Here is a 24,103-nt window from a genome sequence, read left to right on the forward strand (position 1 = left end):
TTCTGGGCCACCTAGGCAAACTGGACAAGAGCATTTCCACAGCAGGAATTTAAAGATTGGTTGGCCTTTACATTTTTCATATTGAGGGCTGCTCTGAGGAAACTGGTATTTTCATTAGCAGAGGCTTTGTACATGTAATTGGGATCATTCTTCTCCCCTCTCATTTTTCTTTGTCTGACCTCACTTCCTAGTTTAACTACATGTCAGAGCCCTTGCTGACTGAGAAGGGCCAGATAAGAGACTTTTAGGGGCCTACCAACACCTGTTCAACTCTACCTGAACTATGAGGCAGGCACGAAAACCAATTCCTAAGCCTCTGGTGGTCAAGTACTCACAACTGGTTCAGACACATTTCCCAGCTAATTTTTTTTTACTCATTGATATCTTCTCTCACAATATGCTGGGGTTTCAATTTCTTTTTTCAAGTATATCCCCCCTCCCCACCACTATTATTACCCTGTTTTAGCCCTTTATCTCCCTCACCCTCAACCAACTTTTTGGATCTAAAAAAGTCACCAAGGCTTGTTGTGAACATATATTGGGATTGACTCCAGCTGTGCTGACCTGTAACACACATGAATACATCCTTGACAGACTGCCTGAAACTCAGAGGGACAGATGAATATAGGGTTACCAGACCTTCATTTCAAAGGCTGTTGACTAGCTAGAGTGTGGAGACTCTAAACGGAGCCGTAGCCGGGTCATTCATGACTAATGCAACTTGAAAGGCAGGCACTGGGTATGGAAGGAGTACAGAGGTGCCTATGAGACTGATCAAAAGTCTCCTGGCTTGAAAGTCCCACTGCTGTAATCACTTCTTGGGACCATGACATTGGGTTCTCAAACATCTCAGTTAAAATGTCAATATATTTTCCAGGTGGATAAATGCCTTAAGACATTAGCATTCATTGTTAATATTCTAATCAGGAAGAACTTATCAGGATGATTACCTGTCCCTTAAGAATAGTTGAAAAGAATAGTAACTTCTAAATAGACACTCATGGTTTTGAATCCTAGCTCTGCTATTTAGTAGATGTGTGACCTTGGGCAAGTCCCTAAAACTCTGTAAGCCTTAATTTATTTGTGTATAAAATGTAGATATCATCTATTACACAAGGTTACTGTTAAGGATAAAATCGAATGATATTTGTCAAGTGTCTGGCACATAGTAGGTGCTCAGTAAAAGTTTGGATTTCCCTTAAACCCTAGCAGAGAAAAATCTTAGAAGAGATGAGATACAGCTACATGTTGGAGATAATGTACAGTGGAAAGGGAAGTGGGGGAGACATGTACAAGAAAAGAAAGAGCTCTGGTTGGGGAGAGGGGGACATCCTGGAAGACCTGGACAGTTAAGGTTAATTAAGGCTCTGGGCACCTGAGGGAAGTCAAGACCCTGAACCACAGAGAGAAGGAAAGAGCTGGGACCACAAGCACAGTTCCCTCCTCACCTTCTGGCAGAAACAGCAGGAAAGTGTCAGAACACATGAAAGCAGGTCCATTGCCCACATGAACGAAAGTTAGGACCTAAAACTCCCAAGAGAACACCTCTCTTAACCCACCATGGAGAATTTTATTTCAGGGGTCAAGTGTCCTATCCCTTTACAAGGGGTAGCAGTGCACCTAAGATACAGGTCTCTCAGGCATATTTATACCCCAAAAACAAAATAATGAAAATGATTCGTCCTATCTTTGTCTCTGGAGCAGGTATCAGAAACACTCTGTCAGACATCGATTCCTACCATGGTTTCTTGACCTCACACAGAGCAAGTCAGCGACAGATATGAGGTGAGCCACAAGTAGTTACCAAAATGAGGAAGTGGATTATTTTAGTAATTTGTTTTGTTTTGTTTTATAAATGTGAATAGCTTTGAGGTTATGCCTCTAATTTGGTCACTCTCCAACTTTTGACAGAGGTACAGTAGTTGTCTATGACCTTGAATATACCTGTGTTTGCATATGTGAATGTCCTTCATCACATGAGAACTTGTTTTCTCTTGCTTGTTCCTGAAAGGATCTTATTTCAAAAATCAGTTGCCATTCCTTTTTGCACCCTAATAAAATGGTAGATGGAAGAGGGTCAAAGAAACTTTTCTTTGTGCTTTTGGTGTGGGCTAACCCAGAAGTACTCATAATGGCCTCCTATGACTTAATGGCCTCCAAGCCAGTGACAGACTAACCTCCTGTCAACACACCTTTATGAACATCTGTGAGTCTGTTTGGACATCTGTATAGACACCAGTGTATATGACTTTGTGTGTCCCAGCAGGTCTGTGCTGGCATTCTGATGTAACAGCTGCTAAACAGCGGTGCCAAATAGCTGGCTATTGCTGTGGCTTTAGGGCTAATTCTCAGGAATAAGAAGCAATCTCAGTTTAGTACAGGTGGGCAGAGATAACAGGAAGATGGAGATCCAGGGAAAGAGTGGAGTTCCTTGAGAACATTTCTTTTTAATTGTCCAGATTGAATAGGTCATGTTGAAGCAATTTAGCCTTTAACCACTAAAGGCATTATTTGGAAATATTCTGCCATACTCCTTTTTTCCCCTCTTTCTGTTTTTTTCTTTTCTTTTTTTTTTCTGCCAGGGGCAGCCAGAATGAATGCTTACAGTCCAAGAGCTCAGTACCAGAGAATAATAGTTTGAATAAAGAAAGCTTGTCAGGGCTTCACTGCAGCCTTGTTATGCACAAAGTCAGCCTCTCCTGTTCCTTCACTTTCAAACCTGAAGGCAATCAAAGGGGCAGTCAGGTCATCTTTGTTTTAAACTCTCTTTTTCCCTGCTGTCAGCCTCTATTTCTTACCTTTTTTAAAATTAATTCTTCAGAGAAGTCCCACTGCAGAGTTGGCTCAAAATGGTTTATTTTATAGAACGGTTTTATTGCTCTTGTTTAAAGTATCATCCGGGAAAGTCTTTACCATTCTGGATATGAGTGGGTCTCCCTGTTCCAGGAAAAGGTATTTGCTAGGGTGGGAAGGAGGCAAGGTACTCACTCAGGAAATGACTGAAGCCTAGCTAAAGGAAGAGGGTTGGAGAGTTGGCAATTATGTGAAATGGAAAAGGCAAAAGGAAACATTTGGGCCTCAACATCAGGGAGCCCAACCAGGGCTGGTTACCTCCTAGGCCTAATAGTCACCCCCACCCCTGAGCTAACCAACACTCTCCAAGACACATCTCACCAAACGCTCAATAATTTTTCCATAATAGCCTTTAATACTAAAATGCATTAAATTTTTGAAGCAGAGAAAACACATTTAAGGGGGAAACAGAGAACCACCAGATAAAAGGAAACAATGTGGCAGATAACACCATTTAAAACATAACTGTAATAATTTAATAAAGCTGCTTTATCATCTTCATAAAATAGTGGTGATTCTTTTTTGTCTTTTTTCTTTTTACATGATTCAATCACTGTGAAAATGTACATAACATACAGATCAGCATATACAATTTCATCTTCATATAATCAGCAACAGAGACTGCTTAATGAGACATACTGTACTTGCATCCCTCTAAATTTCCACCCTGGTTTGACAGGTAAACAGTAATAGTGTCATCAGGCTCATTCCCCTCACTAGAGGAGCGAAGGCGTAAGCCTTTTGCAACCAATACCTTATTAGCATTCAAATAGCAGAAGGAGGTATTTGTTGCTGAATTTCTAGCTTGAGCTAGTCTGGCTCTTGGTCATTGAAGTCTGTATCCTAGCTTTCCTCAGTTGAACGCCAGCTAATGCCAGTAAAAACTACTTAGCCAGTGCTGTAATGGTGTCAGCTGGTTTGTTTGCTAAGGTTGACAGCAACTTTCAGTTAGTAACAAGGTCATCTTTAATTGGCAACACAGCTGGAACAACAATCAGCATCATCTGTGTTCCCTAATGACCTACAGTGCTTTCCGATCAAGATCAAGTTTTTGTGAGTTGTTCTTTACCAAGAGCGCCTTACAATGTATATTTCAGACAAGGTGGTTGATTTTCTGTTTTACAAAAGCAATGTGAGTTCTATTTGAAATTAATTCACTTTTGCACAACAAGTGACCCACAGGCCAATTCCAGCCTCACAAGAAAACAAAGAGAGCTGCAACAACTTCATTAGGACAATGTGTTTTGCTCTGGAATATTTCATTATCAATATAAAGCCACCCGGTCCCAGCCCCACCCCCACACATCCCCTTTGAATATTACTTTGTTACATACTTAAACTAAAGAACAACATCTCAATACACTTCAGTGTCAGCAGATACAATTTGACTTATGAAATGACATCCTTAAATGTGATTTTACCAAGAAGGCAAACACTAGGACTGTATACAATGGACTTCTTAAGCTCATTTATGCCAGTTTTTCAAAGTCAGTTAGGGTTATTACCCTGGGTAAAGAGCCAAGTGGACCAGACTTCTCAGAATGCTTTGGGGGAACATTCGACATCAAAGTGATCCCCATAGAGTGAATTGGAATTACAGCCAGAACTGCTATTATGTACAGTGACAATCCTTTTCCCACCCTGGGTGCCCAATTGAGCTATCCCTTGCACCCCTGCCTTTCCCCAAACTGCCCTTTGTCTTTGCTTCTTCAAGTAGACCACTTGCATTTTGCCTGTTAGTGCTATGGCAGAACTATATGAAAAGGTCAACTGGATTCCCTTCGTACAATCGGTTATATGCTGAAGGATCACTGTCAGGATGATATTCTGGGTGGTTCCCGTTTTCAGTGTTGTAAGTTGTATTCCCTTTAACATTTTTGATTAGTGATCAGTGGGTCACCATGACAATGAATTCATTAAATGAGCGCCTTAGGTGAATTTACTCTATTTCAGATTCACTCCCAGACAGTGATACTCAAGTGCAGTCCCTGGACCAGCTGTATCAGCATTACCTGGGAATTTTTCAATAGACAAAGACTCAGGCCGCACCCCAAACTTTTAGAATCAGAAACTCTAAGTATCGGGCCCATCACCCTGTGCTTAACAAGCCCACAACCTCTAGTGGGCATCTGATCCATATGGACTGCTAGGCCCCACTTCCAGAATTTCTCCTTCAGCTGGTCTCAGTCAGATCACTTCTAACACATGCCCAACTGATGTTGCTGTTGGGTCCAGGGACTATACTTTAAGAGCCACTGCCCTTCAGGATGTGCAGGATCCCTTGGCCCAGTCCCTATTTGGGCAATAAGGTGGGCCATAATCTACTGGCTTTAAGAGGATCGAAGTGATAGTAAGTTTCATTCTGAACAGGATCAAAGATTAGCACTATAGAGAAAAGAAAAAGAGATTCCACAGAGCATGGCTCCCTTCTTCCTATTCCTTGGATATAGTATAGTTCCATATTTCAGAAAAAGCATTCAATCAATGCAAACAAAACTCTTCATATTGCATGAAGAATTTTACCTGCCTAGGGACACACCCAAAGCAGTTGTTGGTAAAGCAAGTCATGCCTTTACACCAAGTCCTCCCCAAAAGGGACATCAGAAAAAATGCAATAGAACTCTCTAGCACTTAGGAACTGAAATTGTTCCCTCACAGTTAAGTGTGTAACATGTTTAGAGAAGAAAAAGGAAGAATATTTGGCCCTATGGCCTTTGTGGCTTATCATAGGGCACACTGAAAAGAAGGGGTGGAGGGGGCATGAGCCAAAGGGTTATTTAGGATCCTTGCACAAAATTCCTTCCTATAAGACCAGCTTATAAAGCCCTCCTAGGATGCACTCATGCTTCTGGGAGGATGTATACATCAAATAATTGTAGAGAAAACATATATTCTTATAAGGGGAATTCTCTGAACATGCTCAATGAAGGGTTTGGAAGCCAAAAAATCTGACTGCCCACTGAGAACAAAGTATTTTGATAGGGAAAAAGGATTGGTTTATAGCTTGAAACTGAATTCAGAAAAAAATTGGAGACAAAAAAGAAAGAGAAAACCAAAATCAATGCCACTGCTACTCTAATCATTTTAAACTTGGCTGGTAAGAGGGGTGGCAGCTAATGGCCCCTCTGTCTAGGCAGTCATATAACATTCAGTATTCCCACTTGCCAGTCTTTTTAGCTCCCTCATTCCCAATGAGTATAGTACGAAATACACCTGTACAAAAACTATCAAATCTGACTTGAAAGTGACCTTGAGGTGCTGGCTAACAACGTAATATCAGGATGGATCAGGTAAGGATCGGTAAATTCTACATGCAGCCATCATAACTTAAAGGGAAAAAATTAATTTGTAATCTGTTAATCAAATAGTCACTTGCAAACAGAAATAAACTTCAAGTTCAAAATCTACTACTAAAATGAAATGAATCAAAGGGGAAAAAGGAGTGTAGGAGAGAGAATGAAATGAGACAAAATGAAGATGTTATGGTAATTGATCTCTAATTTTATCAGTTTCAGAGGGAAATATGCAGCCACACCACTTTTATGCATGAGGTAGTATTCAGCACTGAATAAGAAATAAAGATGAATTTGTAGCATCATTATATTTTTTTTTCAGAAATATTCTCCCCTACCTAACCCCATCCCCACTGCCTTCCCCCTCCCTCCAAACTCTCCCCCTGACCATAAAAGAAAATATTCCTAGTAATATATAAAGCCAGAACTCAAGCAAAAATAACTAAAACATTTAAAAGAGCTGACATATCTACCTAAACTTAAGAAAATAAATCCTCTTTTGCATTCTAATGTCCAGCCTCAAAGCCTTTTTTCTGGATACTCTTGAATTTCAAAAAGTGAAACAAATGAGAACAGAACCCCAAAACTTGTTTCTCTAGAAACAACTCTTTTAAGACCAAGACAGAGCAAAGGTGACGTATTTGTTTATTTTTAAATAATGAACTCTTAGGCTGCAAGAATACTATGTTGGCTAGTGCATATTAACAGCTAATAAATGGGGGTGGAGGGTTGGAGGAATATTAAACAAAAAAATAAAGTGTGTAACAAATTTATTAATAAAGATGTATTCCTAGCCTACAGCAAAGAGTGAGCTAAATCTAAAGGATTTTTATTTTTATAGTTTCCTGTTCACATTTTTAAATTTAAAAAAGTATTAGTCACAAGAAGATGAGTTCAAGTGTCCAAGTGTCACCGTTTAGAAGGCACGGTAATTGGATTAGTGATGCTGTTACGGGTTACCTGTCTTTTCCTAAATGTACACTTGGTACTGCGTACTCTATCTCTATTTATAATCCTACAATACAGAGCAACATGGAGTTCTCCATTCCAGCCCATGACGTGCTTTGCAGTCTAATTCTAATCGTGATTGGGAAACATGGAATCAGGAAGTGTATGTCTGAAAAGATGATAATTTAGATCTCAAAATAGATTCAGTCTTTTTGAGGTTTTGATGATTGGAGAGGGGGAATTTCTAAGCCTGAGAACTGATAACTTCAGGAGCAACTTTCCTGTTCGGGGCCTGAAAATTAGAAAAATTGATCTCACAAAACTTTCAGCACAGGATTTCTGACAACTGCAAATTAGATAGCAGAATATCCAAAAATGACTTTCTGCGATTCTCTATGATGGATCTGGGCAGAAGACTGAAAGGCAGGAAAAATACTCTGCAAGGTGGTGAGCAATCACTACATGGATAATACCTCCATGAGTGAGTATCCTCCCGGTACTTAATCTATATGTGTGGTGTTCCTCATTCACTTGATGTCTCAGTTGTTTGCACTTTGTTTTTGTTTATAGTTTTATTATTTTATTAAGAAAAAAAACAACCCCTAGAAGCCTTTTGCCATCACCACACACATAGCAATTTGCAATATCACATACAACAATAGCACAGTAGCAAAAGGGTTCTTAAAGCAGGGGTGTCCACAGCAAAGTAGTGGCAGTGGAAAGTACTCGAGCTTCAGAAACAACCTTTTGGGGGCTCGATTTCACATCACTGAATCAATGAACAGTACACAATAAATGACCATTAACTTGTCTACACTAGAAAACAGTGGCGAGCTTATTAAAGGTGTCCAGAGCTGTTTGGGTTTTCTTTTTTTGTTTGTTTTATGTTTTTTGGGATTTTTTTGCTTTTTTTTAAATGTAATCCTTCACAAACAATGGTAATTTATATTATAATTTTGACATAGAAAAATATATAAATTCAAACACTTAATACATAATACTTTTCACAACTGAATTTGTCTCTGTTTCCCCAACATCAAGGCCCCATGAAGAACTCAAGCCAAAGCTAATTTGCTCTAACTGAACACCCCTGCTGCCTGTTGTAACGAGAGGGATTGTCACAGAATGATAGTCATTTATAAACAATACATTAAGGGAAAGCTCTGAAATACAGCCACTCAAGAACCAACCATTGGTGAGCAATTAAAATGATCTGCTCCTGCTTCTTCGCTAGCCAGCAGGATTCCTCTCATCTTCCCAGAGACTGGTTTAGAGAATGATATCCTTCAGACGCTTCACGCCAGGAGACTCTTTGTCGCGACCCTCCTTCAGAATGGGGTTGACCTCATGCATGACTTTCTCGCTGTCAGCTCCACGGGGCTCAGCCTCAGAGGGACGAGAAGGGCCATTGTTGACATTGCTGACATACTGCTCCAGATCGCGGGCCGGGGGCGCCAGGGCAATGGTGTAAGACACGGAAGGCTTCGTGGGCAGAGGGCTCTTGAGGTGCAGCGGGGAGGTGACAGGGCTAATAGCCTCACAGCCATTGCCTGCCTCCCGGATAGCGCCGTTGACCTTAGGGCTGCAGATGGTCACATCAACAGTCCTCCTGCCCTTCAGGGTAGGCCTCTCCTCAGCCGGGTGGTCGCTGACATCTTTTCCAAAGGTTGCGAAAGTCCGTTTGGTGGGGCCGCAGTCGTCATAAGCCTCAACATCAGCAGCGGTAGCTTCTATGGACAGCGCGATGATGTTCCTCACGTGCTCAGGGGACTTGGAGCGGGTCGGCATGGGGTTCCGGGGCATCCAGCACCTGTCAGAGTGGCCAAGAATCCGACATTCTTCCCTGCAATGAAATCCTTCATTCTGATCTGCTGGGAGAAAATAAAATGTCGATTTCATCAGCTTTTCCCAGGAAATCATTGTTACTCCCCAGTGTTCTGGTTTCTTAGGTACCCACAGGCCCTCCTGGGGAATGGTACTTTTATATCATCCTTTATTGCCTTTTGGGAGAAGTGTGAAGAATTGGATTTTCAAAAGGCTACAGATAGCCCCCTGTATACTCCCCCTCTTTTTTATTATTATTTTTGTTGCTGTTCTCCCTGATGATAAAACTAAAAACCTAAAGGGAAACACATTATGATGAAAAATATATTTTAAAAAGAGTTTATCCTGAGTGTAACAACCCCTACTAACAATCAACTGTGTTTGAGACTGGTTCCAGCAGAAGAGGGAGTGGAGACAGAGCAGGGAATCAAACAGTCAGTACATCTGATAAGTCTTGGCCATATCTTTGAGCAATAGCACTGCCAAGCACATCTCCACCCTATGGGTCAAGGATATACAGTGTTTAATTTTAGACTCGTATCATGCTTTCTCTGAAGACCCAATCATATCATTTCTATTTGACAAGCAGTTCTACCAGTCAGTCTCCTCACTAAGCCATTTACATGACTTGATTTCCCATCAGAAAGGATATACTGAGATCTCTCCCTTCAATCTGACCCATAAGCTTCCATTGGCCTTATGCACACATCCCTCATATGTTGAGCATCATTTAATTATATCCAGCTAAGCATCTCTCCTTATCTTCCTTATCTGCAGTTTTATCAGGGTCATATTTCCTAAAATAAAGAAAATTTTCATGGATTACTTTAACCCTATTAGAGAATATCTCTGCAGTTCGAATTCATAATCATTGGTGACAAATGCTTTTTTATTTTCCCACCAGCTTCATTTAGGGTTAAGGCTTTCATTTGGCTCTCAGAGAGGATTTCTACATGGACTTCATCAAAGCATGGACCCAGGGTTGTTGTCTGCCTGTCTATTGGAAAACTGTTAATTTCACTGTCTTCTCTATAGCCCTAGTATTCAAGATACATTTATATTTATGTTACATTCTTGCATGAGGATGGCCTAGTGAAAATTTTCATCACATTGCACAACGCATCAAAATATAAGGAGCTTAACATTTACAGAAAACCTTGGGGCAAGATCAGAGGAGGTGGGGAGATCAGAAGAGATTGCAAACACAAAAAATGCATACCAAAAGAAGTTGGAACTATATGCTGTGACTGCTTTTTTGCAGAGGGAAGAAGTTCTTCAATTCAGGGTCTTGACTGATATTAGTCTATATATAATACACCTTCCATATACACTTGAATTTCCAATGTTTTGTTCCTTTCTTGAGTGTTTTAGACTAACTGGCATAGCAAAGAGGCCCTACTCTGCTTCATTCATCAAAGGTTATTTTAGCGAGGGGGCTCAAGAAGTAAAGGTTGAGGTGGGTGTATACTTCATGATTTAAAGACAGAAGCAGCTAAATACGAAGACCTAATCTAGGCTGAGTCCAGATTTCAACACAATTCTGGGAATGGCCATCGAACATGTTTAAACTACTGAAAATCCAACCAAAGGTAAGACCCTGTCAGTGAACCTGGATACAATTTTGCCAATTTACCTTTACAGTGGCCATTTTAAGCCCCCTTTCAGTGCTGGAGAATGAAACACTCAGAATTTTGTAGAGTTAGAACCAAATAACAAATGAGCATTTTCACCAAGATAAGTGCCTTCCATGTAGATAGGACAATGCATCTGCAAACTCAAGCAGAGTTCCACGTCAGGGTTGCATGGCCACCTCTGCAAAATGAAGGGTTTGTCAAAGCCTTTTTTCTGCTTATTCTCTGCAAACTCTCAGTGCTGTCATCTGATAGCCTATCACCATTCAAAATGCATATGTTTCTAGGAGGCAGAAAGAATGAAAGTAAGGGAAACATGTTGAGACATACTTGGGAAACATTTACTTTATGTAGATACAAACATTATGAGCTGATCTACCCACAATCAGTTTCATTCAAATTGAGCAGTTTGCCCAGGAGGCCCCAGGATCCCTCCAGTAGGGCAGAATTCACATATTCAGTTTCCCAAAAAGATGTCTCTTCCTATCCATCTCCTCTGAGGCTCATCTCATAGCTTTCCAAGTAATAAGTCTAAAGAATTAGTGCAAGTTCTTGTTTGGAGGTGGAGAGTAAGGAAGTGCAAAGGGAGGAACCGTTCAATAATTAACTTCTATTTCTATAAATCTGAGTAAGAATCCCATGGAAGTCGGCAAAAAAAAGTCCACAAGGCTATGGAATCTATGTCCTTTTTGTCCCTAATATAGGATACTAAGGTAAAGAGGCCTTAGCCTTTGAATCTGGGACCATAGATATGTGACCAGGTATGAAGAGGAGATCCCAGCTGACCTTAAAACTGATAACACTTAGTGACACTTTTAAAGTAAAACAGTGGTGAACTACAATCTGTAGAAAATCCCCAATGGTTTCAACAAAAACCTCTCATTCCTTTTAAGATTTTAGTATCAACTGGCTGTCTTCATATTTGGAGATGGATTTTTTTTAACACAATTTGGTAAGAGAATACCATCCATGTGTTATCCTGAATCCAAGTATAGTGCTCTTTCCCTGTAGGAGGCTGCTTCAAATGAACAGCATGAGGAGACCTGGAACCGCAGCATACGCAGAAGGAGAGCAGAGACCCTAGAGACAAACACCTGTAAGTTCTTATAAATGTAGGACACCAGAGCAGGAAACTCAGTCTTCCCAGAAGCTTCTCTGCAAACAGTACTTGCTTTCAGCTTACCCAATGCCTAAGTGAATAAATCACTGGGAAGAGGAAAAGGTAAACTCACTCAGTGCCCCCAGGAATGCAATCAGTCTAACTAAGCCTCCACACCAATCTCACTAAGCCTACCTCAGTCCTATATGAGCTGGAATAATATGCAATTTTCTTGGATTAATTATGTGAACTTATTATGTGTACTGCTCTTACCTCATGCAAGAGAAGACTTGAATCTAAGAGACTCAGTTACTCACAATATCTCACTCCTGGCTTAGATCTGATATCTTTATTTCCTTAAATCCTTACCAAGGGCAGGAACTTGCTGTTTATCACTTTTGGTATCAAACAATACTCAGTGACATTTGTGTCAATACAACTAAAACAATATCTAACCTAGCTCTACTGTTGATAGCCATATGACATATGAAAGAAAACATGGGGAATATAGATAGGCAGGAAGAATGTCTCCCAGCCCAAGATAACCTGCATCCATAAATGTACTGCAGATGAATTACCTCTCAAAATTCAAAACTTTAGCTTAGTAAGGAGATTAAGTGTGTATTCTTCAGGATGGCTAACTAAACAGCAGGAATTCCATAAAGTTTAGTTTTAGCTTGTGAAAAGGAGGATGGCTGAAAAGATTGATGAACCCCAACCCTGTCCTAGACCTTTCAACAGATCATCATTAGTTAGCAAGTGCCACCCAAGATTTGGCATTTGTGATGCCAAATGGCACATAGGCTTCTCCCCTCATTCACAGTCTTTGCATTTGCAACTCACTTCCTCCAGTGCAACATGAAAATAGATTAAAAAGATGTCTCTTTCGGAATTCAAAGCAATTGAATTATCTTCAATGGAATCTTCAGTGTTGAGCTGGTCAAAGAGAAAAAGTTTAAACACATTGAAGTGTAAGTGCTTGGGAATTTAATATTTATGATAGACGACAGTGTGGCATGTACAGTCATATAATCTAAGTTGCAATTTGGCCAATCACAATAGTTCCTGGAGCTTTCATTTTTGTACTGGGGCTCAATTCAATTCAGTCCATAAAGAAGAGACTTAAAGATGTGTGTAAGTATAAATCGTTTGTGCTGATGCATGGGGAGCAAGGAAATGAAGCATAAGGCTGCCTAGAAAATTGAGACCAAGAAATAAGAGGTGGTGATAGTGACTGAGATAAGCAGAGATTGACTAGACTGGAATCTTTCTATTTTGGTTTCTATGGTGGAGAATATGATCTGACAAAGTGATGGACTTCATCTAGGTGCTTAGAAACTATCTGAAAAAACATCTTTACAAGTGAAATATGAGGTGTCACAAAAGGCCACTGAACTACTCTCCAAACACAGGAACACTGAGATACTACAACTCTGAGCAAAGCAGGACCATATTTTGGAACTTCCATTCCAAGACGTCCACAGAATTTAGTCCCTTGGCCTGTATCCACCGGATACCCACAACACCTAGTCATTTCTATGAAGAGTTCCAAACAGTTCTTTGATTTTGTGTGGATGAAAAACAGACCTTTTCCACAGGTAGTTATGTTACTGGAAAGGCAGAGCCCTCAGATGATGTTCACAAGTAGTGCTGAACCTAAAGTTACCACCACCAACTGGGTTTCACTCTTTCCCAAATAAGGAAATCGCTAACACATCATCAGCTTGAGAAAAAAGCCACAGCCACTTTTATGCTGGTCATGAGCTTCCAGGTATTGGAAAGAATATGTAGTGAGGATGGCATAAATAAGGGAGGTCCACAAAGCAAGAGGGACAGGGCATGTTAACCAGGAGAAAAATCTTCTCTTTTTAAATGAAAATTCAATGTTGGTGGGGAAAAAAAGGCACCCAGCAGTTGGTGTTCCTCTTAACAGGAACTGACACTTTCTTCAGTCAAGTCCCATGACATTCAGTTGTGCAGAACAGGCAATGCCATACATGAGTCAATGAAAGATGCTGCAACTGTACTTCTAAATAAAGATTCCTGACTGCCAAAATGTTCATGTTACTGAGTGAGGAAGCTAAGAAACAACATTAGTAATTCTCCAATTGCTTCTTTCACATTTCAAAAATAAAGTTCGCAGTAAACCAATCACTGTCTTTTGCAATGATTCAAAAAGATAGTGTGTGCCATGTCATCAACTGGGTAGGAATCACTAGGAATAGTCACTGGAAGCACATGGGAGTGTCAGAGGGATTAATATCTCTTAACTACCTAGGCTGGACTTTTTGTTACCAACAAAAGCTTCATAGAAAACTCTAGCATTGTCTTGATGTTTTAGTGTAACTTCAGCAGCCATCTGGAATACTGTAATTGTGATGACACTGCTTCTGGGTACAGCAAACAGCACAATCATTTAAAAAAATTCATTTCAAATATCTTCCTGGAAGCTAATAAATTTTACAGCAGTTTCAATCCTCCCTCATTGCAACAAAGAAAAGCTTAGTTCCAGACAAATTAAAAGTAAATTGATTGCCTTAGGGGAATCTATTCAAATATCACTTTTCCATGTTAGAAATCTTCTTTCCTAAAACATTAAAGAGAGAGAGAGAGAGAAAATGAATCTTGGGTGGGGGAGTGAGATGGATGATAGAGATAAAGAGTGTGAAAAGGATGGAAGCCACTATGTGAAAAAGACCAGCTATAGCAACATAGGGAGAGAGAGAGGCAGACAAAACCATTAAATCCTTGCTCACAAAACCAGGTAGAAATAAACTTGAAATAAAATGCAAATGTGTCACTGGGGTGCAGGCCTAACATTTGTGCTGGAATTTATGAATAATAACTATGAATAATGAATGCCAAAATTGAAGGGATCAAATGCCACCTTCTATGTTTACTTGTCATTATCCATCTTTCATGGACAATGCTGTTTTTTTTCTTTTGCTCTTTTCCTTACAATTACTTAGAATTATTCTTTTTCCAGTTGGCCACTTAATCATACCAGTAGGAGAAAGAATGCTGTATTTTTCAGGGTGCTGACTCAAAAGCAACTGGGCAAATTCAGAAATGAAGCCAATTAATCTCCCCTTTGATGAAGCCTGGCAATTTGAAGGCCCCCTAAGCCTGTTCCACCGTTTTCATTAGGAAGAAAAAGTCCCCTACACCTTTAGCACATGGTGGTTCCAGTATGAGCCTCTTGGCCTTCAGCTACTCCAGCTCTTCTTTGAAAGAAAGAATGGCTCTCCATCTAAAGCATCAAGGAAGCCTTGGAATCTCTCTGGGCCACTGCTGCAAAGGCTTTTTCTGTGTTGGCTCAAACTCTTAATATAGGAGTAGCAGAAGGCTTTTTGTTGAGATGACCTGAATTAAGACACTGACACAGCTATAGAAAAATCTATGTCAGAGCTGATGCATACTAAATCTAGATTGCAGTTTATATCCAAAATATCACAGACACATGGGTACACACACACACACACACACACACACACACACACACACACACACTCACTCACCACCTCTACCACCAGTCCTCATCATCTTTAATACTAATTTCCATGCACAAGTTAAAAAATGGAGCATTATATGCCAATTATATCTCAATAATAATAAGCTGGAAAAAAATCAATGGAACAAATCCAAAGATTACTAAAAATCAGTCTGGTAAATTTAAATGTTCCATCCACTTAGTACAGATCATGTATCCTTACACCTTTGGAATAATCGTTTTTTCAAAACATTGCATCTCCTGAACTTCCATTTTATTGCATTTGCCCCTTGTTGGTTCAAATGCCAATCTTTCATGACTGGGTCTGCAAAACATGGAGCTAATCAAGGAATGCCATGCTGTGGCTGGAGAAGCCCTGAGAAGTCTAGTTCTATGTTCAGAAAACAAGACAGCACTGGGAGTAGAGAATTTGAAGCTTCATTCAAGCCCGCATAATTTCTGTTCTCTGAGATTCCCATTTGGAAGTTACAGAGAGGAAAGGTGCAGACTTGCTTAATATAAGATGTTGGACTCGAGCATACAGATATTCTAAGAGTAAGTTGAAATTATTAATTAAAGAAAAAGGCTTCTTGGGCCCTAGAGCTTTCTTATCCTCTTAATCCCACTTTGCAATCTATTTTCTTTGCTTCTATCAGTTAGTGAACAGCAAATAATCTGGCTTGTTATTAAAACTACAGATAAAATAATCAGCTTTGGCAAAATGCAAACGGTGCCTAGCTGAAGAGCTAAGTGAGGAACTAAGAACTAAATGAACTAAGTGAAGAACTAAGAACTAAGATAAGGATCATCATCTGCTAACATATTAAGAAATGGCACAACTCCTTTCTCTGTCTTAATAGTCCTGGATTCGGGGCACAGGGTAGAAAAAGGTTGGATAGGAGAAAAGAGCAGGGCAGATGCAGAATTGTATTTTAAAACCTCCTGCTGGCATTCAAACATCTCTCTGCTGTTATTAATCACATACACACACATTCACACACACACACAAAACACAACACAGAATTGTAATACTGACATAGCTTCCTGGATAAGATGCTTATAGGACAGTAACAAACAACGACATTGACAAATGGTTTTATTCTCCGGAGAAATCTTTGTCCCCTTCTTCCAGAGTTTATGCAAACTGGAAAGTTTATATGCTTAACACCCTGTTATCCATTCCAGGATGGGAGGTCAGCAGTATTTCAACAAAGAAACCACTCATGAGTAATGATTTTATGGAGACAAGAGTGGGAAAACGGACTGTTTGAAATGAGTCTAATTCCTTGTGTGACGGCTAATAAAAAGAAACATCTGAACACAGTGCTTGAGAAGCATTTTTGTACTGTTCAACAGACCGAAAATAATAGCATTTTTTCTAGTCTGCATTAGCATTAATAACAGCCTTTCCTTCTGGTCATCTGTGTTTACAGAGGGAATAAAGCCTGATACAAGAGCTTTCCCTTCCTCTGCACCACCCAACTAGACACAAATTGTCCAGATGATTCTTCTTATGCCAAACCAACTTTTATTTTTAAAAGCAAAACTGATCAGAGTACCTAAATGTGAGGAACTGTGAGAGAGCCAGAGAATTTCCATGGTAGTCCTTGCAAAGGCTGTTTGGAGAGTAAAAGAGGATGCTCACATGTTGCCTTTGTTTCAGGAAGCTCTTGAACTGTCCTGAGAGGAAATCTTCCACCTGTTCTATTTACTTTCTCCGAACCACACTCCAAAGATTGCCCAGGGCAGGGAATAGCAGACTGATTGTGCATTAGATAGTATAATCCACAAACTGCAGGTTCTCAGCTCCCTCAGTGCATTTAAGATGGAATTGGCTTCTCAAAATTTCAACATATATTCATAAGCATTGAATAGAGGAAGGTTCCCCTGGAGTTCAATGGGCCTTTTATTCCCACCTATAAGTAATAAGGGCTCTCATGTATGAATTCTCATTCATCTTTTCTCATCTCATCTCCCTTGTCTCCATTCCATGGTACTCAGCTCAGCTCCATTGTGCCCAGCATATCCTCTTGTCTTACCATTCTGTTCAGATTTCATCTCTCTTCAGCTGCACAGCCTTTCCTCATCACATCAAACCATTCTGCCTCAAAACTCACACCTCCAGGGAAGCTTACAGGGAGGTGATCAGAAACCACAGCAGTGGCCAAGTGTCTGACAGAAAATCTACAGATATGGAAAAGGCCTGTTCTCTGGGGCTTTTCCAGTCCTTCCCACTAGGGAACCTGCAGAGCAAGCCTGATGGTTCTGTGGCAGCCCCTCTGAATATCAGGAACAGCTGTGTCTGTAATTTCCTTAGCAGAATATGTTACCAGCACCCCTTACAAGAAAAAACTTGGAAGAGAGGAATACTAACTGTACAACTGCAAACAAGTCTGCACACCCTGTTAAAGAGCCCACATTTTCCTAATAGGAGAGTGAATTCTTAACATTTATTGTAAAATAAAATTCAAAAATGTAGAACTCCCTCAAATTCTAAAAAAGGTGCCATTTATGTCTACCCCCGAAATCAGAGGGATATTCAGTAAACTACTCAACTGTTTGCTTGTTAGAAACTTGCAGTCTAATGTAACACTGGTCCTCTCCTGTGCCTCACATTGATATCATTGGGCCGTCGGCCAAAGCCTAGAGAACTAAGCTTCATCTTGGTGAACTGGAATCTCTACTGTCAGATACAGTCAGCCTGACTAACGGGAACTACAGAATACCAAAATCTACAGCCTCTCTGTTCCATCCATCAAATACTTACAAGTCCCATGGCACAAGCCCAGCAGCGGTCTAGAGATCCCAATCAACTATCAATAGCTTAAGTGTAAGTGATTGTAAATGAAGTACAACCCAAATGTGTTTCCTTTTTAGTTACAGGAATTCCAGTGCTATTATGGCACCCACAATGCTCATACCCAGTGATTCAGACAAGCATCCAGGAGCTAAGTGTTATGGGATGATCTGCACACGCTGCAATTACAGCATTCAGCAGAGCACCAACAGGCACCCCGGTCTCGACTTTCAGGGCACCATATGGATAGTTTTGACAGGATTGCCCCCCCTCCCTGGTTAAATATGATGAAAGATGTAGAGGTTCCCATATGGGTTCCCAGAGGTCTGTTTCTGCCTCTTTAGGCTCCCACAGCTAGTGAACAAAGGAATGAATGTGTCTACATCATAGCCTAGAACTCTCTAGTGCGTCTATTTCTCTGACATTCCAATATTGCATCAAATGGTAATTTACCAAATTTGCCACCCCTTTCTATTTTTGAACACTTCCCATATTATTCAAACTCAGTGCTCTACCAAACTAGCTTTTCTTCTTAAACCAGAGGCTTCCCAACCTATAAAAGAATATTCTGTCTCAGAGATACTGCTGTGAAGTGAACTCTCAGGAACATAGTTTTTCAACAGCCAGTTGTATCTGGAATGAGTGGGATACCCTTAAAAGCAATAGCATCCCAGGACACTTAAAAGGTAATACTGTATTTTCTTCCTTGATCAGGACCATGTCCAGAAATTCACAACCAGTGGAAAGCCAACTGCCATTGTGTTAACTATCACTGATGCCCTCACACAAGAATAGCCCAGAGAATCCACAACATAGAAACCTGCTGTCTCATGCCTTGGAGCTCAAGTACATACATGTCCATGTGCCTCTTTAGAGAGACAGAACAATTACCAGATCCCAGACTCTATTGAACTGAGCAGGGCCAACTTTGTACATAATTGTGGGTGGAGGGTGGGATGGAGGAATTGGATGAGCCATAATATTTGTATTTGTTATGGAGAAACCACATTTCCTTCCACAATAATAGTGCTCACATACTAAAAGTCTTTAGCATTACTGAGTTAGTCATTATTTAAACAAATCTCAAGACCAAAACTGAGTCCAGATAATCAGAACAAATTGTTCCTTTCCAAACACAATATATCTCTGTCCTTGCTTCCAGTGACCACAAAGAGACTCAAATGGAATATAAATACAGCTATCATTTTAAGAGATAAATTTTATTGTCATATTTAATGCTTTAGGCTTCATTATTTTGGCCAGTGTCTTCCATTTCTGTATTTGCTAGCACCATAACTGGAGCACCTTTGAGACTATGACTTTAGATTTCCCTAACCCTTGCCTAGTTCTATCCTCTACTGATAAGAAGCATAGACAGTATAATTAACACCAGCTGCCCCATTTTCACTTCTGATTCTAGAGGCTGAGTAAGCCAACCTCAGGGTGTGGACTGGAGTGGGTGGAAGAATGTCTGACTCCAGCCTAGCCATGGTGGGCCTCTCCCAAACTGCAATCCTCCTCCATAGACAATACCTAAGGTCTTCAATCATGTTTACACAGCTGGAACTGAGCAGACCCTGAAAATCACAGACCGCATAAGACTGCTCCCTGCTTCATTCTGGATTTAATCCTGTTTGCCTAAAAAAGAATAAATGAACATATTAATTCCAAGTGTTGGGGTAATGGCTACTGGCAAGGAAAGAGAAAGCTCACTTTCCTGAGCAGAGGGGCCATTACCATGATTGCAGCAGCCCACAGGTGTGAAGCTTCCTGTCCACTAGTCAGCAGCAGCCAATACAAGCTCAGTCCAGAAAGAAAATCAGTAATAACCGGAAATACAACCATCCACCTCTGCAAACAATTTGATATATGACTATACCAAACAGCTACTTCCAGTGAAGAGACCAGCACCACCTCAGTGAGGCAGGGTTGCTGGCCATTCTCTGGCTCCCGAGAGCATGGGTGTGTCCCCGTCACAGAAACCTTGTCCTGAGTTTGTCATGTTCCTGCTCACCAACACCAAGGAGAGTCTTCCTCAAAGCTCCATCAGCTCCAAAAGTAGGGAAAAGATAGAGTGTAAGCTTGGTCCTTGGCACTTGGCCACCATTCCCTCTCAGAACCTAAAGTCATAGGGACTGGCGGAAAAAATGTTACTAACATTCTGCCAACATTGCTAATTTGGTTGGTACATAACAGCAAAGGCAAAACTTTCTGCTACAGCCTCATGTCCAAAGGCTAGCTTTGCTCCAGAAAGAATGAAGCATATGTAAGTCAGATCTACTGCAGCAACTCCAGGTGTCATTTGCAACTTGCCAAAGAGAAGCTTACTACCCTGCCGCACATCAGAAGCCAGCTCCTCTTGGTGAAGTGTGCAGTTGGAAATGGTAGCAGCTCTCCCCCAGGGGCAGTGTGGCACAGGATCTGAGGCTGAAGCAAGACTGCCGGGTTCCAGTCCCAGCTCTACCACTTAATAGCCCTACCTTATGGAAGTTACTTATTCTCTGTGCTGTGGTTTTTGGAGGAGTGTTTTTCCATTATAAGATAAGAATAATTGCAGCGACCTCCTGGGGTGTTGGCACGGTTAAAAGTGGAAATGAATGTTGTCTTGTCAATGGGTATGAGCCCCAGACAAGTTCACTATGGATTCAGTGAGACCAAAAAATTGAGAATGGAACATTCTTGGGGTGAAAGAGTTTATACCCAACTTTATTCCCACGGTGACAGGTCAATCACTAAAATCCCATCTGCACCAGAGAAAGTCTGCATGCAGCAAGCCAGTCTCTGCCTCGGGGCCTCTCTGCCCCTGCAGCCGTCTCAGTCTCTGTCCTTGGTGCTGCCACCACTCCAGTCTCTGCTCTCCTGAGGCCTTGCATCTGTGCCACCGTGTCGCCCAGAGCACTAGGCAGAGCTCTTTATATAGAGTCAACGACAACGTATTGCCCACACATGTGCAGTGAACTAGCCAATCAGGGCCAGGTGAGAATCCTTCACTTTCTCCACACATGTAAACCAAGCTAAAGAGTGCCTGGCAAAAAGGAAGAACTCAACACGTATTAGGTGTTGCTATCCATCAGGAAGCTTGAACTCTTTGGGAGAGATGGAGTTCAAGCTGGCCTTCTCCTTAGACCATACAGCCAACCACTGGAGGGATATAAAGGAAGGGAAGCTGGGAAAGACCCCATGTTAATGGCATCACACTCATCAGGCTGCTTGGTGATCCAAATGCCATCATCAGTTATTCTTTTGTATTATCATCACATTAAGATATCAAATGCTAGTTGGAAAGGAAGACCAGTAAGTTTAACTGGTTTATTCCCTTGGAGTAATTAAGAACTTGGGAAAGTAGAAGAGGGAACAGACAAGTTTATATGTGGGAAGCAGGAAACTAGCAAAGAAAGCCTGAGAATGCAGGGCCCTGAGGAGAAGAGCTAATGGTGACAGAAACTGAGAAAACCCAAGAGGAGTGCTCCCAGATGGAAAGGAAGGTGCAGGCAGGCAGATACAGTGGCACTGTAGATGCAGTTTTGCCAGGGGCTCATCCTTGCATACTCCTCAGTATGTGAGCAATGCTCTTTACCTCTGTGCTTTCTTTCCTCCTAGGCACAGAGCTAATTCTGACTCTGCTGCAGTAGATCTCATCACTTAAGAAAAAAAGCCCCACACACGCAGAATTCATTCAAATTTAAAAAATAGACCTCAGAAAGGAAATATTGACAAGATGCCTAATATGCTAAGTATGAGGAATTAAATTGAATGAGGCACTTGGGGTGGGGAAGCAAAAACAGGCTGCACCAAATACATTTGGAATGACGTACTAAGCCGACATTACAGAAGGCTTTGGGTTGATTAACAGGGAGCAGGATGTAAGAAAGGAGGTGGAGTAGAGTGGAAAGCTGACGTGGTATCTCAGACGTAAGGGCAAGGTATGGTAAGCACAAACCCCAATAATGAACAACGGAAGTGAGTAATCACAAAATTAAAGGCCAGGGGGTGTAAAGACAAGCACTGAGAGAAAAAGAGCACTTTCTGAAATACAGGTACAGAAAGTAAAATGAAAAGACCAACAGGCAAGAGGGCTTCTTAAGAACTGAAGTGGAGTGGGGATAAAGTGAAAGTTCCTATGGCCAGGAATCTCACCTGGCCCTGATTGGCTAACTCACTACACACACGTGGGCAATATGTTGTTATTGACTCTATGTAAAGAGCTCCGCCCAGCACTCTGGGCTACACAGTGGGGCAGCTGCAAGGCTGGAGGAGAGCAGAGATGAGACTGGAGCGGTGGCAGCACCGAGGACAGACTGAGACAGCTGTGGGGGCAGAGAGGCCCAGAGGCAGAGCTTGCTGCATGCAGGCTCACTCTGGGTGGACAGGATTCTAGTGATTGGCCTGCCACTGTGGAAATAAAGTTGAGTATAAACCCTTTCACCCCAAGAAAGTGCCATTGTCATTTTTAGGTCTCATTGAATCCATAGTGAACTTGTCTGGGGCTGAAACCTATTGGCAGACATGGAGACTCTATGAAGTAAACAAATAATGGCCATTTAATTCAGGGGAAAAGTATATTTAGGATCTTCTTTTCCTCTATTTCTCCATTTAAACCACATCAGGGGTGTCAGGCTCATAGGTACCTTCTCATAGATGAAACAGTGTCTCAAAAGACTGAACAATGGAATCACTAGATATGATGAGGCAAGTGAAGCTCTGAAAGATGACTCAATCCCCCATTTGATATGAATTAAGCCCCCAAAAGATTGAAAGGCACCAAAGGCAAGGCGAACAACTCTGACCATGGAATTTGGGTGTTCTATCCTCAGGGGATGGGCTGGTAGTCATGAACTAATGACCGGCTAAGAAACTGAAGGAAAAAGCTAATGATTCCACTTTAGGAAAGGCAGAGGCAGCTGCCAAAGCATCAGAGAGGGAACAGCTGTGTTCTTCACTTAGGGGAAAGACCTAATTAAGTTGAAAATTGCAAACTATTCAGAAAGGGATGATTCAGTAAGGGAATAGGAAGACAAGAACAGGAATTGGGTATAAAAGGAAAAGGAGGACCATTTCCATGAAAATGCACACCCTTGAAAGCTGGGTTAAGCTAAACACATGCAAACAAAAGTCAAAGAGGAGGAAGAAACTGAGAATGGTTAATAGGAACTAGTTTCACCAATGTCTCACCCAAATTTCCCTTGCCACAGCGGAAGGACTTCTTTTTTTTACAACCCAAAGCCCCATGACTAAGCGTCAGAGTTCCCATCCTGCCTTGATCTTTAGAAATACAGAGGAAAATCCAGCCAAAACACTTTCTGCTTCTCCAGTAACCTTTTCATGCTAGTGAAAAAAGTAGAGTCATAAACTATCAACTATAACGAGACCCTATAAATCATGCCAGTTCCAACTCTTCAGTTACAAATGAGGAAACTGGGGCCTAAAGACAGGAAGTAAGTTGCTTGAGATCACAAATGGAGTTAGTGACAGATGCAGGACTTGAATCCATATGCCTGAATTAGGGCTTTCCCCCTGTCTTGCCAATGGGTTTCAGTCCCCAGCAAGTTTGCTATGGATTCAGTGTCACCAAAGAAATGACAGTAGAACGTTTCTTTGGGGTGAAAGGGTATATTACCCGGCTTGTTCTCCTGGCAGTAGGTGGAGCACTAGCATCTCTGCCTCTGCCCAGAGCACTGGGCCAAGCTCTCTGTATAGTGCAATAATAGCTTATTGCCTTAAGGTGTGGAAGCAGTAGCCTAGCAACAGACCAGTTACATCATCAGGTGGTTTAAGTTCAGTGAGGATCCTGGCCATAGGAACCCCAACTTCCCCACACTCCACCCCTCCAGGATTCTCACCTTACAATCTACACACTCTCAATCTTCCGCAATGGTTCCTGTGTGAGAAAGCTGGAGCACTGCAACCAGATTCCACAACAGCAATAGAAGATAACAACAACTTAGAGATAATAACAAAAATTAAGATACAACAAGATTTTGATACAGGTAACAAAAATTATAATAATCATCAAGCCAGAGAAAGTTCCCAATCCACAAAGACATTAGGTGTGATAAGACACATGTTTTAATGATACCAACATAGGCAAATCTTGTCCATTAGGTAGGATGTATGCAAGAGAGTGGTCCTGTGATAGGACTGTAGCAGAAAGGGAGTATAACTTTATTC

General features: G+C 41.2%; 1 protein-coding gene across 6 annotated transcripts in view; it reads right to left on the bottom strand.

Moving 5' to 3' along the window:
• Nucleotides 1-3,187: 3,187 nt before the first annotated feature.
• Nucleotides 3,188-24,103, bottom strand: part of PCDH19 (protocadherin 19) — a 102,275-nt gene continuing 81,359 nt past the window's right edge. For 3 of the 6 annotated variants that reach the window (XM_036919637.2, XM_036919636.2, XM_036919632.2), the window contains one exon: nt 3,188-8,962. In XM_036919637.2, the coding sequence (XP_036775532.2) occupies nt 8,364-8,962 (599 nt within the window). In that variant the 3' untranslated portion in view covers nt 3,188-8,363. Of the gene's footprint in view, nt 8,966-24,103 lie in introns of all 6 variants that reach the window. The other 3 variants (XM_036919635.2, XM_036919633.2, XM_036919634.2) reach the window with 1 other exon arrangement.

This window comes from Manis pentadactyla, chromosome X (genome assembly GCF_030020395.1).
Source record: "Manis pentadactyla isolate mManPen7 chromosome X, mManPen7.hap1, whole genome shotgun sequence".
Lineage (NCBI taxonomy): Eukaryota > Metazoa > Chordata > Mammalia > Pholidota > Manidae > Manis > Manis pentadactyla.